Below are 17006 nucleotides of genomic sequence, written 5' to 3' on the forward strand. Positions count from 1 at the left end.
AAAGAAAGTAAAAAGATTATAATGTGTGGTGATTGGGATAAGAATAATAAAGGGTGGGTGGTGTGGTAGACTGGTAGGGGGTGATGTATAATGTAGGGTTAAATTTTGTTGGGAAGGTGAATTTCACATGTATAGTTGTAGACAATACAATGGTGAAATGGACCACACCAACCACACAAAAAAAGAACACATAACTTGTAAAGAAGGGACCATAGAGAATGACATGTTCAAGCATATACATATATAAGTACTATGTATATAGAAGAAATCATGAGATTTGGAAAATAAAGCTTGTATGTTTGTGAAGGTAAAAGAATGGGCTAACATAATTATGATTTTGTGCATCAAAATTGATTTTGTGAAGTGTTTAATTCTGGCAGATAAACATAATAATCCGTGATTATCAGTTCGTGTGTTTGGTTTTTCTTTTTTCATTATAATAGCTTTGTGTCTTTTATATGTCAAAGAGAAACATAAATCTATTTCTTAAATTAGTTATCTTGAATATTATTTGTTACTTGGATGATAAATTAAAATTGATTTCACATTTATGAAATATCGGTCCAGACCGAACCCGAATTATGAAATATCTTGGACTGAAGACCAGACCGAATCACATCGGCTCGGGTCAGTCCGGTCCGGTCAGGTCCACCTGGACCGATTTTTGCTCATTCCTACTCGGGATATAAGCTACTTATCCTCGAGCTTTATCATATTTTGTATTTTTATCAAAGTTAGAATCTAGGCGTTTTTGCACCGAACCACCCCTTATTTGTCCAAATTTGCAAGGAATCATCATTTATATCGAAAATTATTTAAAACGACTCAGATTTCACTAGTTTGTTACCAAAAATCACCCATCCTCACAATACGTTAACTTTTCTATCCAAAACGTTCAAATTATCTAAATGTCCCTGACAGAATTCATTTATCACTGAAAAATCAAGGATTTTGTGAATTAGATTCGATATCTTGCGATATATCAAATTATCACAATATTTTCATGATAAAGTCATCTATAACCCAAATCTGTTAAAAAAAATCACCTAATATACACAACACCATCATCTTCAATCTTCATTCAATTGACCAAATAATCCAACATTAAGCTAATTCTCAGAAATACTCACATTACAAACAAAAAACACAATTTACAAACCATCCCTCACGAACTTGATTTCCACCTCACATTGTGAGATTATTCGCACACTAAACCCTAACAAACCAAATCTCCTCCTCCACGAACTTGATTTCCGCCTCGCAATCCCCCCATTTTCGGATTCCCAAATGCCTCAAGACCTGCTTGAGATTATTCGTATCAGAAATTGCTTCCCGTTCAAATCCCTTAATAACCCTAATCCTCTCCAACACAGCGGCAGAATCCCTCTCCAACGTGGCAACAAAGTCGACTACAGACTTAAACCCTAACTCTCTCCAACGCGGCGACGAAATCCTTTCCCATCACTCTGTATATAATGGCCTGCTACCTCCCCGACTTCACCATCATCCACAATCGCGTGTCGTGGCGAGTAGGGCTGCACATCCGGTCCGGATTGGCCGGGTCCGGTCCGGTCCGGTGGACCGGATTTTTGTAAAAGTATGACCCGTAGACCGGACCGGAAAAACCCGTAATTTTATTTGATTTAAACTGGATTTCTTTATAAAAACGCGCTACAATCGACCAAAGTTTACACATACGGGTTATCCGGTCCGGACCGGAACCCGAAAATTTCTAAAAGAGTGACCTGGGGACCTGACCGGTCCTGACCCGACCCGGATTTTCCGGACCGACCCGGAAATTTCTAAAAGAGTGACCTGGGGACCGGAGTCCGGACCGGTCTTGACCCGACCCGGATTTTCCGGACCGGTCCGGGTTTCCAGTCCGGACCATTTTTGTGCAGCCCTAGTGGCGAGCGCAATCTTGTAGAAAGAATCGAATCCTCTCAAACACCATGTGAACCTCCGAATCCAGACATGGATTCTCAGATATCTGGCCTTGAAGCTCTTAAAGGACGACGAGTAGAATCTCCACCAATCGAATCATACTCCTCACATCCCTTATGGCCGAAACAATCTCACGACTTTTAAAATCATGGAGATTTGAACCAATTTTCATAGGATTTGAGTCGTAGATCTCTGTGTTTGGATATTTGTGTTTGGATTTTGAGTCCAGGGTGTTTTATTGAGATAATTTATATATCGTGAGGTGTGAGATGAGGGGCATGGGATTTTTGGTTTTTTCGTAGTATTTTGAGATCTGCCGGGGGAAATTAGGTAACTTGAACGTTTTGGATGAAAATGTGAATGGATTGTGAGGATTGGTGACTTTTGGTAACAAACTAGTGAAATCTGGGTGATCTTAAATAATTATCGGTATAAAGGGTGGTTCCTTATAAATTTGAAAAATAAGGTGTGGTTCATTGCAAATAGGGCTGTTCAAAGTATGGTTTTAACCGAATCCGAACCGAATAAACCGAAACCGAACCGAACCTATGATATTTTGGTTCGGTTTTCGGTTTGTATATTTTTGAAGTTCGGTTAAAACCGAATAAAACCAAAAACCGAACCTATAATTTCTAAATGCCTAAAATTTGTAATAGCAAGCTTTTGAGCAGGTTTTTTCCGTTTATTCGGTTTAATATGCACACAAGTTATGTTTAATTTAGATTTTTTAAGAAGATTAAAGCTATATTTAAATTTTTATTCGGTTCATTTGGTTTATTCGTTTTTCAATAATTCCAAAAACAAAATCATAAAACTTTATTCGGTTTATTTGGTTAAACCGAAAACCGAACCGAAACCGAACCGAACTAGTTTAGTTCAGTTCGGTTTTCGGTTGGCATTTTTACCTAGTTCGGTTTTCGGTTCGGTTCGGTTCGGTTCGGTTTTAACCGAATGAACAAACCTAATGGCAGGGACCTAAAATCTGTGTATATAGTTGATAATTCTCACTTTTACAATGTACATACTTTTCCATGTTATAGAAAAAACATTTTCATTATGTTTTAAATAATTATTAATATGCATCATCTTCTTTAACTATTTTATCTATGATGTTATCAAGATGACGAGAAGATCTCTTACAATACTATGCCTCAATTCCTTGTTTATCAATCTCATCCAATGCGAATTGGCTGGCGAAGGAGAGCATGAACATCCAAGAAGACGTCAGTGGACGGTTGCTCCTTTTAATCTGCTTCTCATTCTATGCAATGACAATGAAGTTTCCTCTATGTAATTCTGTTTTGTAATAATAAGGGCTTAGTCCCACCATTCTTACTAAAAAAAAAAAAACTTAACAGAAATTAAAAAACAATATCATTTATGTTTGTTTTGTCCTTTTACCATGCTTTTACCGTTGCAACTTTAATCAATTAACTTCATTGACTAAACTAAATCCAAACCAACTGAAATCGGCCCCCTCATCTTGTTCCTTTTTGCTAAAGCTGCACCACTAACCAAACCCCTTTCGTTAAAGTATAGTAATTGACAATATTTTGCGGAATTACCTCTTCTTTCTAATCCTATGTTTATTTTATGATCGTGCATTAAAAAAAAGTACTCCCTCCGTTTTAAAATGATGTTCCCATTTTATTTTTATATACTATTCATATTTTTAGGGAATTATTTTGATTTCTCTCGATATATACGAAAAAACATAGTCATGTCTGATCTTGTTTTGTTCGCCTCAATAAATACTTTAAATACATGTAAATTTTATAATTTTTATTAACATACATTTGGAGATATTTTAAGTACAAAATAATTTATAATTTTTATTAACATACATTTGGAGATATTTTAAGTACAAAACAATTTATAATTTATATTAACATACATTTGAAGATATTTTAAGTACAAAACATAAATTGGTAAATGAGTCAAGTCCAAATGAGAACATAGAAAAAGTAATAGGAGTTCTCAGAAATGCAGAATTACGAAATGACTAGTTTATTCGTCTTCTAGTACTTCAAGCTCTCAGAAAATGACCTTCCGAGTCTCTAGAGCCATTTTATGACCCCACAATGATGCACATATTTTATGATTTTTTTCTGACTAACACCATAATTAAGCAACACAATTAAAAACATAAAACTACATAATAAGAACAAGAAATCTCTGTAAATCAGTTAGCGCGTGCTTAATGCTTATGACCCTCCTGAATCCCATCTTTGACTGCAAATAATTTTAGTTTATTAAGACTTGAATGCACTTCCAATATTACATTTTCAATTCTATGCCTAAAAATGGTCTTGTTATATTTTTGGTTTGATGTTTATTTTCAGATTTCAAGTTGGGAATCAAGATATATATATGAGTTATAAAATGTGACTCTTGAGCATGAGATATTGAATACAAATATGAATAAAAATAATATATTTAATATACCAGTTTTATAAAAATACCTATGTTTAATAAACTTACTTCATATCAAAGAACAAATAGCAATTTCATATTAATATATTAATTATAACAAACATTATGATTATGAGCATTAGTGATATCTCACACTCATATCTAATATATGGATATTTATTATATTAAATAGGTCTCTATTTATCATCAAATATTTTTTCTTCCTTGTGAGAAATAAAATTTTCTCATGCATAAAATGCAATTTAATAAAATATACAGTATTAATCATAATACTCTCATAGATGTCTTTAGTTTTTACCTTCCATTGCAATTGCAACAACACACTGCAATATAACTATTCTTTGATACCATGTTAGTTTTTACCTTCCATTGCAATTGCAACAACACACTGCACTATAACTATTCTTTTTTTTCTTATTTTTTTGGTCGAAATACTATAACTGTTCTTTGATACCATAATTTTGCCTATGCAATTATGCGACAGTATATTTAATTGTGGGGTAAAAAAAAGGGGAATAAATACAGTAGATGTGAAATCCTGGACTGCCTTTTATATATAACACCCCATTAATTTCCCACTCTGCCATTTCCAAGTGAGGAAAGAGCTGAGGTGTGAAGAAGGAAAGGGTGACAAGAAGAAATGGGTTTTGCCTTCTGAACACACACTCTGCCAAACTCAACCGCAAACCGCTTCACAGCCACAAAAACCCAATTTCTCCTCTTTCATTCTACCCCCATTTTCGTGCACAAGCAATTAGCTTCAGCAAGAGGGAGAAAATGGTGAAGTTCTTAAAAGATCCAAAATGGGTTTTCATGCTCTTTGTGTTCATGTTTCTGGGTAATCGAGTGATCCATAGCACTGTTAGCTATGACAAGAAGGCGATTTTGATTAATGGGCAAAGGAGGATTTTGATTTCTGGTTCCATACATTACCCTAGAAGCACCCCTGAAGTACATTTCTTCATCTCTCTTTTACTGCTCTAAAAACCCTTGAAAATGGATTATTAATTTTTGTGTTTTTTTTGTTTGTTTGTAGATGTGGGAAGATCTGATAACGAAGGCTAAAGATGGAGGACTTGATGTGATTGATACTTATGTGTTTTGGAATGTTCATGAGCCTTCTCCTGGCAATGTACTAATCCACCCTTTTTTCATCTTCTTCAGTTTAATCTATACTTGAGTTTTAATGAATTTTTTTGTTCACTCTTCAGTACAACTTTGAAGGAAGATATGACTTAGTCAGATTCATGAAGACAGTCCAAAAAGCTGGGCTCTATGCTCATCTAAGGATAGGTCCTTATGTTTGTGCAGAGTGGAATTTTGGGTTTGTTTATCTCCCTCTTGTTTAAGTTCAATTTTTGTTTTGGGTTCATTCTGAAATGGTTTAATTTGGTATGTACAGAGGTTTTCCTGTTTGGTTGAAGTATGTTCCAGGCATCAGCTTTAGAACAGACAATGAACCCTTCAAGGTCTTTTCTTTTCCCCTTTTTCCTAAACCAGTCAAATCTGTTATTTTATTAATCATTAATTTATTTCTTTAATGGGTTTTGCAGAGAGCCATGCAGGGATTCACTGAGAAGATAGTTGAATTGATGAAGAGTAATAATCTGTTTGAGTCTCAAGGCGGCCCAATTATTCTATCTCAGGTATGGAATTTACCCAACTCAGATCTGATTTATTCATATAAGATTAAGCTAAGTTTCTGAATTATATACAATTTTTTTTATGTTCTAGATTGAAAATGAGTATGGAAAAGAAAGCAAAATGCTTGGACAAGTAGGATATGATTATGTGAGTTGGGCTGCTAATATGGCTGTTGGGTTAAAAACTGGTGTTCCATGGGTGATGTGTAAGGAAGATGATGCTCCAGATCCTGTAGTAAGTACTATTTAAGATGTTTTTTTGGTTGTTGTTGACATTTTTTTTGGGTTTGGTGGTGTAATTAAGTGGTTTTATTGTCTGATTATGACAGATTAATACTTGCAATGGATTCTACTGTGATGTGTTTAATCCAAACAAACCTTACAAGCCGCTTATGTGGACAGAAGCTTGGAGTGGATGGTATAATTCTGTATAGCTACTTTCACTTTAATGTGGTTAAGTCTTAATTAGTAAGTTCTTCAGTAAGGTTAAGATTTATCTTTTAGTTAATGTCTTAATGACATTGTGCAGGTTTACAGAGTTTGGAGGACCTATTTACCAAAGGCCAGTGCAGGATTTAGCCTTTGCTATTGCTAAATTTATACAGAGAGGAGGATCATTTGTGAACTATTATATGGTATTCGTTTGATATGTTTCAGTTTCCTTGTTGTAAGTTTTAATTGTTAAATAAGAAATACTAACTTACACATTTTGAAAATTAGTTCCATGGTGGGACGAACTTTGGACGGTCAGCTGGAGGTCCTTTTATTACTACCAGCTATGACTATGATGCTCCTCTTGATGAATATGGTGAGAAAGTATATTTTATTTAATTCTCTTTCCATCTAACAATAAATGTTGTTTTAGAGTTTCCAACATAAATTGGTTGTCAAAAACTAGACTAAATTGCCCCTATTTAGTTGCCTAAAATCTCTCCTTTAACTATTAATCAATTACTAATAATTAAGGGTGAAAGAGTAAAAAGTAGTGAAATGTCTAAGTTAGCACCTACTCTTAGACAAAATTAACATATTTCAATAGTATTAAGTGAAGTTAACTTTTCTCTTGATTGTGAATTTGTAGGTTTGCCTAGACAACCGAAATACAGCCATTTAAAGGAGCTTCATAAGGCTATTAAGCTCTGTGAACATGCCTTGGTTTCATCTGATGCAACTGTTACTTCATTAGGACCCTTTCAACAGGTAAATGTTTCGCTTAATCATAATCAAGTTCATTAACTTTCATAATGGTTACTAATACCATTTCGTTAATTCTGCAATCTTTTCAGGCTCATGTATATTATCCCAAACACGGAAGCTGTGCAGCATTTTTGTCAAACTATGACTCAAACTCAGCAGTGAAAGTTTTGTTCAATAACAGACACTATAACTTACCTCCTTGGTCTGTTAGCATCCTTCCTGATTGTACAAATGTTGCCTTCAACACTGCAAAGGTAAATTTCTGTACCAATCTAATCTGTTCATATTTGACTTGGTTTAACTAAAAAATGTAAAATTTCAATTGTTGCAAAAAATGCAGGTTGGAGCTCAAACTTCACACATGGAGATGATTCCTAGTAATGCTGAGATATATTCGTGGGAGAGTTACAATGAAGATATAGATGCTGAAGATGATAGATCAACCATGACTGCTGATGGTTTATTAGAGCAATTAAATGTCACAAGAGATGTTACAGACTATTTGTGGTACAAGACTAGGTAAGAGAGTAAAATTGAAACCTTCACTAACACTTAAGGAAGAAAAACTAAGTATGTTTTTTTGCAGTGTTAACGTTGATCCATCTGAATCATCTCTAAGAGGAGGAGAATCGCCAACGCTGATACTGGAATCTTTAGGCCATGCTGTTCATGTATTTATAAACGGGCATTTAGTAGGTGAGATTTGAGTTTCTAAAACTTTCATTAAATAATCTTTTTAAGTGTGTTTTTTGCAATCAAAATTGAGCATTTTGCAACTTTCTTGCATTTGCAGGATCTCAATATGGGACACGTAAGGACAGAAGATTTACCTTTGTACAAAAAGTGGATCTTCAAGCAGGAGTAAACAGAATAGCCTTATTAAGTGTAGCAGTTGGTCTGCAGGTAAACATTTTTAGAAAGGATTTACAATGGATTTGATATTTCGGCACCCGAAATTCTAATTATTTGTTTATGTTTCTTACAGAATGTAGGAGGACACTTTGAGACATGGAACACAGGAATTATGGGTCCAGTTGCAATACATGGTCTTGATCAAGGAAAGATAGACTTAACCTGGCAGAAATGGAATTATCAGGTCAATAGACAATCTAAAAGCTCTTCTTTAGCCTCTAATTAGAAAACAAAAATTCAGTTGATTTTCTTTAATCAGGTTGGCTTAAGAGGAGAGTCAATGAATTTAGCATCTCCAACTGCTACATCCTCGGTTGAGTGGATGGCCAGCAGCTTAGCTGTGCAAAAGCCGCAGCCATTGATGTGGCATAAGGTAACAAACTATCCAGTGATTTAATTCGTTACATTTTATTATCTGACCTTCGAATTTTTTCCTAAGTACTCTTTCCTAAATCTCAAATTTATATATACAAAATACCATATATGCTGACATATAGTTGCCTTATTTATATTCATCAGATACCTGAATTAAAGTATATTCAAAATTCATTGTTCATGTAACATTTACTTTTCATCTTCATCTATTTATCATTAATTTCTTAATTAGCAATTTTCTTAGCCAATCACCAAGTACTATCTGTCATCTATATTTTAATTATTTAAGATCATATTAAATGTCAGTTAAATATATAATTTATATTTAAAGTCATATACTTAGTTTGGAGTATATGTTAAATTTTGTATACCGGGAAAAACTTGCAGGGATATTTCAACGCGCCAGAAGGAGACGCGCCATTGGGTTTGGACTTGGCAAGTATGGGAAAAGGGCAGGTTTGGATAAATGGACAAAGTATTGGGAGATATTGGACAAATTATGCAAAAGGTGATTGCCACGGTTGTAGCTACACCGGTCAATTCAAGCCACCGAAATGCCAGCTTGGCTGTGGCGAGCCAACACAAAGATGGTGAAACACCTAAATCACTTAACCTTTGATTACTGAGTTAAACATACCATGGTTCATTTCTTGATTACTGATTTATGACTGAACTGAACAAAAACAGGTACCATGTACCAAGATCATGGTTGAAGCCAACAGGAAATCTTCTGGTTCTATTTGAAGAGCTAGGAGGAGATCCAACTAGAGTTTCTCTTGCTAAGAGATCGTTGTCTACAGTTTGTGCTCAGGTTTCGGAGTACCATCCGGATATCCGAAACTGGGAAATTCAAAGCTCTGTGGAGAATAAGAAATCACAAGAGGTTCATAGACCAAAAGTACACTTGCATTGTGGTCAAGATCAATATATCTCTTCAATCAAATTCGCGAGCTTTGGAACGCCGTTAGGAACTTGTGGGGATTTAAAGCAAGGCCCTTGTCATGCTCCGTCATCCTACTCTGTCATAGAAAAGGTATTTGAAATATTTATTGTTACCAAAAATAAAATTGAGTTTCTATGACAATTAAGTAGGGTAATCTAGTCTTGATGCATGATCTCTTATTTTTTGTTAAAGCATTTAGAATGGCACATAATATTAGGTGGAAGAGGTAAAAATTCCCATGATTTTTAACTTTCCAGGAAGTACCTTTAAATATGTGTTTAGTTGATTTTTTATTTTTCTAATTCCCATAATTTTAAAATTACCGGGGAGTGTACTTCCTGTATAATGGAGCAAGTGCAAAATAGCTAGATAGGTGGGTAAGTTTTTCTTCCTCCACTTTTTAATCACCAATATTAAACATAAATTCCCACGATTTCTGGGAACAATTATTAAATATATGCTCTATGTTGATAGAGTGGATATTTTCTTGTTTTTTTTCCTTCTTCCAATTCCTTCAATTTTTTCTTGTTCTGCTTTCAGTTAAAAATAATTTGTACTTATTTATGGTTTCAGTTCAAAAAGGTTCTTAAAAATTCGAATTTTAACAAACATGACTGACCATTTATTTTGTTTAGCAGTCCTTGTATCTAATTATGTTCTTACAAAAACTCACCATTTTCTTCTCCTTTCTAGAATTGTGTGGGCAAACAGAGATGCGCAGTGGTTATATCGAACGCCAACTTTGAGCAAGATCCGTGTCCCAACGTGTTGAAAAGGTTATCAGTAGAAGCAGTTTGCTCCCCTATGAGTTCCTGAACTCAGTCCAATTCAAGGAAACTGATCATGGCGATGTTAGAAACTACAGAAAAAAGTGGAATAATCAGTAAGAAGTTTGTCCAGTTTTTAGTTTTTAGATGAAACTCAATATCAGCACAGGGAGGGGCTCAGGGGCAGTCAATCAATCCTGTCTTCTTTTTTTCTTTTTAGCTCACTGTATAATTGGTGCAAATATAGTGTTAGCTTTCTGGGTTGTGGGTCAGTGATGATTAGAAAAACCCTAACAATCTTTAACATCTGGTTTCAGTTGTTTGTCTAATTCATGGCAGGATTGAAACTAGAAACATTTCTTTTTTCGTCTCTCGTGTTGAATTTGTTTAGCTAGTGGAGAGTGGAAAAGTTCATTCTCTTCCAGTGTGTTTTAGATTAGAAGCTGTGTAACCATGGAATGTTGTTTGGGGTTTCTTCTACATTTGTCAAGTTTGATGAAAATTCAGTTAAGGAAAGAGACTACTTTTATGCATTTGCAGTTTTGTAGAACATCAGTAAACAATAAAATTCATTGATCAGTAACAGCACCATGGATTCAACACGCAGAAACATTAATTCATGTGACTAATAGATCATCAGAGATTAGTATATACCTTCAATTCATCGTCGTTCACCTTTACAAGTATGCTATCGTTCAAAGCTCGAGACTGAACTTGTTGTGCCTTTATCTTGCACACAAGAGAAGAAGAAGAAACGGAATTCCATTGTTTTCAAAAGGAAAGCCAAATCCAATATACATCAGAATTTAGATCGAAACTTCATCCCGAAAATCCTTCAACTGAACTCCCGCCATTTCTCAATCTCCAAACGGTTAATTGGGCTTATAAATTCAATATAATTAGGCCCACTAGTCCAATACGGTGTCGTTTACTAGAAGGCTTCAAGAACCTTGATGTAACTTTGCGCGGAGAATTTGGGGGAAAAGGGGGATGACAGCAAATGAGTGAGTGGAAGAAGATGAACTGAGGGAGACCGAATCTCTGAATCCTGATAGATACTGTTGATTTTGGGGCTTGAAGGGTTCAATTCTCATGGAGTGGATGCTCGTCTCCTTCATTATCACTCGTCTTCCTCCATGTTTGAACTGAGATTAATTCTGCAACTGTAAAAAAATCAAGGAGTTAGGGTTTATGCCTTAGGGTTTGCCATCTCTCTCATTTGCTCTCCCCCTCCCCCGAACCTAGTGATGAATATTCTGATCTGAAGGTTCACTCTTCCGTTTTCATTTTTAAATTTTGAGATCATCTTCACTTGAATTGGATTGATTGAACTGACTGAAGATGAAACATGTAAATTAGTTATATGATAAAATTAACCTCCATTGTATCCGAGTGAAAAAACAAGAAGCTTAATTTTTTCCACTTTTTCTGCTCCTTGTTAAACGGTTTATAATCTGACTAATTCCTTCTCCCTACTCTTGTGGATCTCAGTTTTCCATCTTATACTGAAACATTTCTTCGTTTACTCCATTAGCTAATAATCGACATAATGATCATCTTCTCCACAAATTGAAAAACAAAGTAAATACAATAAACTTCAAAAATGGCGGTAGCAGGGAAGATAAGAGGCCACAAAAGATCACCTTCAACATCATCCTTCATCTCCAGATTCACTACATTTGCAGTAATAGCCTTCTGTTTATTTTGTATATGGATGCTAACCTCTGAGTACACAGTTCCAGCCACTACTAAAAAATCATCTGATACCACCAAGAAACCAGATTCTTTCGAAGATAATCCTGGAGATCTTCCTGATGATGCTCTGAGGAAAGATGGCGGGAAACAAGATAAAGCAGATGAGGTTGATCGTGATATACAAGTGTCTGAAGAGTCGTCGTTTACTCAGAATCAGTATCATAAGATCAATCAAGAATCTGTCGATCATTCCGGGAAGAGAACTGATAAGGGAAAAACTGGTAATGATGACCAACATGATAAGGTATATTGCTAAATTCTTGTACTGGTATCTCATGAGACTAGTTAGTGTTTAATAACATGTAATAATCCTAGAGAAAATGCTACAATGAAAAGCATTTTTGTTATATGAGAAGTAGTTATTTATTGCTAACATGACTAGGATCGGCTTAAAACACATCTTACGGTGCAAAATACGCACATATTCTAAGTGTGAAAATTACTATGAACCTGATCATGCGGTTGAAAACCGTTGCATAAGGCATAGCAACCGTTGTAACAGATCTAAAGAAGTAGTTTAGGTTCACGAATTAGTACTTTAGGTTCACATATAGGATAGTAAAGTTCACAGATAAAGTCTGTTTGCATTTTGTAGATATATATGCTTTTCTCGGAAACTTCATTGTTGACAAGCCTTATAATGATTTATAAAAAGGCTATCAACTGCACACTAACGTTTTTCAGACATATCTGATTGTTTCAAAGCCTAGTTCAACAATGGCGTATCTGGTGCGCCAACATTAAACTGGGTTTTGGAACAAGACATGGTTTAAATTTGCTTTGTGCACCAAGAAAAACATGAGTGCGCGTTTGAAGGTACTTTAAAATGTTATGCTACTGTTTTTCACACAGAAGCAAAACCAACAAGTGACATTCAGTGATGAGACCAAGAAAGACCAATCAGGAAAGCAGCAGAGTGAGTACAGTACTAAAAAGAATGACAATCAACAAGCTCAAGAGCCAGAAAAGGAGTCAAAAGATTCAAAGAAGTCGTGGTCAACTCAGGCTAATGAATCAAGCAAAGAGAAGCAAAAGCAGCCAAACAAGCAACAAGACATGGGTAAGAAAAATACAACTCAAGATACCAAACAGGCCACAAAAGTACAACAAAACTCAACTGAGACTCATGGGTCTAACAAGAAAGATGATGATACGTACGGAATCACATGGAAGCTCTGTAACGCGACGTCTGGGCCTGACTACATACCGTGTCTTGACAATACCGCTGCTATCAAGAAACTGAAAAGTACTAAGCATTTCGAGCATCGTGAAAGGCATTGCCCTGATGATCCTCCTACCTGTTTGGTTTCACTCCCTGAGCATTATAAGAAACCAATCTCATGGCCAGAAAGTAGAACCAAGGTTTGTTTCTGTTTGGTATCTATATCAGGATATCAGGTATGGGTATATGATAATCAATCATACTCATATCAGTCACACCTGTATCTTGATATCCATACTAATACATATGTACAATATCTTATATCTTTAGGAAGCATTTGGTATCGATATCTGGATATCAGGTATTGCATATCCTTGTTTGGTATATCCAGATATCGATATCAAACTGATATCTAGTGTTTAGTATAGTACATAGATATCAGTATGTCAAAATGATATATTTTCTGGGTTTAGAGTGTTGTTTTGGAACATCCTTATATATCGGTATATCTATACCCATACTCGATACCTTTGATATCCATATCTGATATCTCATATCTTTGATATCGATACCAAACTAGCCCTAAATATATATCAATACAAAACAGCCTTATCCTATCATTTCAGATATGAGATGAGCTTGACAGTGTTTTGGTTTGGTTATAGATATGGTTTCACAATGTGCCACACACAGAGCTAGCCAAGATCAAAGGACACCAAAACTGGGTGAAGCTTACAGGAGAGTTCTTAACGTTCCCTGGAGGCGGAACACAGTTCATACACGGCGCTCTTAACTACATTGATTTCATCGAAAAGGTGGTTAGCATACACTTTTCAAGCCTCTGAACTAATAATAATGATCAATTTAACTAACATTTACTTTTCTACAGACATCTCCTAGTATCGCGTGGGGAAAACTTACAAGAGTTGTATTGGATGTAGGATGCGGGGTCGCTAGCTTCGGAGGCTTTCTTTTTCGACAAGAATGTACACACCATGTCATTTGCACCCAAAGATGAACATGAAGCACAAGTTCAATTTGCTCTAGAAAGAGGCATTCCTGCAATATCAGCCGTTATGGGATCTAAGAGGCTTCCATTTCCTTCCGGTTCCTTTGATCTTATACATTGCGCACGTTGTAGGGTTCCATGGCACGCGGAAGGTTATTATATGGATACTAATTAACACCATCTATTAAGGCTGCTGTAATATGCACTGCACAAAAGTCTACACAACAATGTTGCATACACAACATTCTTGTGTAGAAGACAAAAATCGTGTTGGATGCACTTCGAATCCTTCGCATAGAGATCTATGTAGTGATTTGTGGTGCGCCCAACAATATTTCGTCATTTATATAGTGCTCATGCTTTTTTTTTATTGATGATTGTTTTTGTAGGAGTTCTTTTAATCTATGTTATGAATTCATCAATGTAGGAGGGAGGCTTCTTTTGGAGTTGAATAGGATGTTGCGTCCTGGAGGCTACTTTGTTTGGTCAGCTACGCCAGTTTATCAAACTCTCCCTGAAGATGTTGAGATTTGGAATGGTAAGTGGAACTTTCACTATTACAAATCAATCACAAGTCGATGCTTTGATTCTATACTTAATCAACTGACTATAACAAGTGTCATACTCTTCTACAGCCATGTCTAATCTCACAAAATCAATGTGTTGGAGCTTGGAGACAATCCAAAAGGACAAAGTAGATAAGGTGGCAGCAGCTATTTACCGGAAACCAACCGATAACGACTGTTACAAAGAACGAAAGGAAGAGAACCCTCCTATGTGTGAAAGTAGTGATGATCCAGATGCTGCATGGTATGATCTATTATCTTCTTGTCTTCATAGTGGCTAAAATCTGAAATTATGACACTCTAAGCTTTTGCTATGGTTTTGTTACTATCAATGTTCTAAAAATCGCTAGTCAAGAGCTGAATGATGAGCAGGGTAGCCTAGGGTCTAGATGGATCAAAAGAAGTGCTTGACCATATTGTCCCCAAATTTATTATTATTTATTAAATATATTAGGATTAGGGGAGCTGTTTCCGATCTGTGCAGACTGTGCAGACTCATCACAACCGTTGATTCGTCTTAATAAAAAAACACTTTACTCCAGTGCACTACTCATCATAACTGGGTGCACTTTTCAGCATATTGGTGCACTATTCAGCACACTACTGATGCACTTTGCGAGTGCACTACTGGTGCACTTTGCGAGTGCACTACTGGTGTACTGCTCAATACACTAAGGTGCACTTCTCAGTAGTGTATTGGTGCACTCCTGGTGCACTCGCGAGTGCACTACCAAGCGCACTCCACAGTAGTGTACTGGTACACTTCTAATAGTGCACTGATGCACTATTACACCGGTGCACTATCTTCACAGAAAAATTAGTCCTCACTGGATTAACCTTCTAGAATTAGGTTTGATATTATGTTATATTTTAATCATTGTTATATTAGAACAGATCCCATACTTTCTATGCTCGCAAGATGCCGCTACTTTCCCAAAATCTTACACCTTTTACCTATGCGGCTTTCGTAAGAAATATAAAATCATAGTTTTATACTTAACGCGCATCTTGACCCCTAGAACTTGCTTTTTCAGGTACGTACCTCTTCAAACATGCATGCAATGGGTACCAACAGACGAGCACACAAGAGGAAGCTCATGGCCATTAAGATGGCCCGAGCGGCTAAAGACACCACCATACTGGCTAAACAAAACCCAACTAGGAATATACGGAAAGCCAGCTCCACAAGACTTCATAGCAGACTATAAGCATTGGAAGTATGTTATGAACACCACATACAGAACATCACTTGGAATCAACTGGTCAGATGTCAGAAATGTGATTGACATGAGAGCTGTTTATGGAGGGTTTGCTGCTGCTCTTGCAGACCTCAATCTATGGGTGTTGAACGTTGTCAATGTTAATGCTCCAGACACACTTCCTATCATCTTTGAAAGAGGACTGTTCGGTATCTACCATGATTGGTGCGAGTCTTTTAGTACGTATCCGCGTAGTTATGATCTTCTTCATGCTGATCATCTCTTCTCCCAACTGAAGAAAAGGTAAGCAATTTTATAAATGATTCTGTTTTTTTCTTCTTCATGTGATTCGACTAGACTGGCCTGTCAAATACGAAAATCAAGTTGGGTTGAAGTTTTGATCGGTTTGGGTTAGAAGTAAATAGGGTTAATTTGATAACTACTGAAAAATTGGGTCGGGTTTTATGGTTCAGTGGGTTGTTCAGATTGACTAACGAGTTTAAAACGTCAATATTTCAATATTATGATGGCTATTGAGATGTTATTAAAAAAATTAAAATTTCATACTTTGGTCAATAAAAAACGATTCTATGAAACATATTGTTAACTATGTAATAATAAATTTTGATAATTAGATCAAATAAATAATAATAATTTTTTTTCTATATGATTGATATTTCTCATTTTTCTGTAAATTGGTCGGTTGAGTCCAATTATATATTTTCAAGTCAGGTTCGGATTGAGTAATTTCGGGTTCTTAGAACTTTCAATTTGGTCACTTAGGGTTATTTGCGGATAAGTCATATATTTTTATCGGATTTCGGCATAAATTGACAGCTCTAAATGCAACCATGGTTCTTTTTGTGTTAACTTGTGTTTCAATTTAGGTGCAATCTTACTGCTGTCATGGCGGAAGTAGACCGAATAGTCAGACCAGGAGGTTACCTCATAGTTCTTGATGAATCCGATGACATTGATGAAGTTGAGAAGCTACTCAAATCATTGCATTGGGAGGTGCATTTTGCATCTTCTAAGGATCAAGAAAGGATCCTAGTCGGCACGAAATCGTATTGGCGGCCATAAGAACATGCTATACTACAA

At 35.8% G+C, this 17006-nt stretch overlaps 2 protein-coding genes across 2 annotated transcripts; both read left to right on the forward strand.

Moving 5' to 3' along the window:
* Positions 1-5190: 5190 nt before the first annotated feature.
* LOC141250838 (uncharacterized) lies at positions 5191-10263 on the forward strand. Its single transcript, XM_073670118.1, has 19 exons — positions 5191-5328; positions 5414-5509; positions 5589-5701; positions 5780-5846; positions 5931-6023; positions 6112-6255; positions 6350-6438; positions 6550-6655; positions 6741-6828; positions 7102-7220; positions 7307-7471; positions 7558-7736; positions 7804-7913; positions 8011-8120; positions 8203-8313; positions 8389-8502; positions 8892-9094; positions 9192-9537; positions 10141-10263. Exons 1-19 carry the CDS (start codon positions 5191-5193, stop codon positions 10261-10263), a joined length of 2514 nt encoding a protein of 837 aa, XP_073526219.1.
* A 1665-nt stretch (positions 10264-11928) lies between these two features.
* Positions 11929-16988, forward strand: LOC141250836 (uncharacterized). Its single transcript, XM_073670115.1, is given in 11 exon segments — positions 11929-12213; positions 12654-12698; positions 12822-13029; positions 13114-13331; positions 13797-13946; positions 14021-14104; positions 14106-14292; positions 14568-14678; positions 14776-14950; positions 15741-16208; positions 16793-16988. Coding segments are annotated over 11 exon segments (2127 nt in total).
* Positions 16989-17006: the final 18 nt, after the last annotated feature.

This window comes from Phyllobates terribilis, unplaced genomic scaffold, assembly GCF_046119375.1.
Source record: "Phyllobates terribilis strain yellow unplaced genomic scaffold, ASM4611937v1 Scaffold_6234__1_contigs__length_45963, whole genome shotgun sequence".
NCBI classification, from domain to species: Eukaryota; Metazoa; Chordata; class Amphibia; order Anura; family Dendrobatidae; genus Phyllobates; species Phyllobates terribilis.

Excerpts from the sequence above, each read along its gene's own strand:
- LOC141250838 (XM_073670118.1), top strand. The coding sequence starts at position 5,191 with ATGCTCTTTGTGTTCATGTTTCTGGGTAATCGAGTGATCCATAGCACT. Across the intron at positions 6,256-6,349 it reads ATGATGCTCCAGATCCTGTA|ATTAATACTTGCAATGGATT; the intron begins GTAAGTACTATT and ends TGATTATGACAG. Across the intron at positions 7,737-7,803 it reads TATTTGTGGTACAAGACTAG|TGTTAACGTTGATCCATCTG; the intron begins GTAAGAGAGTAA and ends GTTTTTTTGCAG.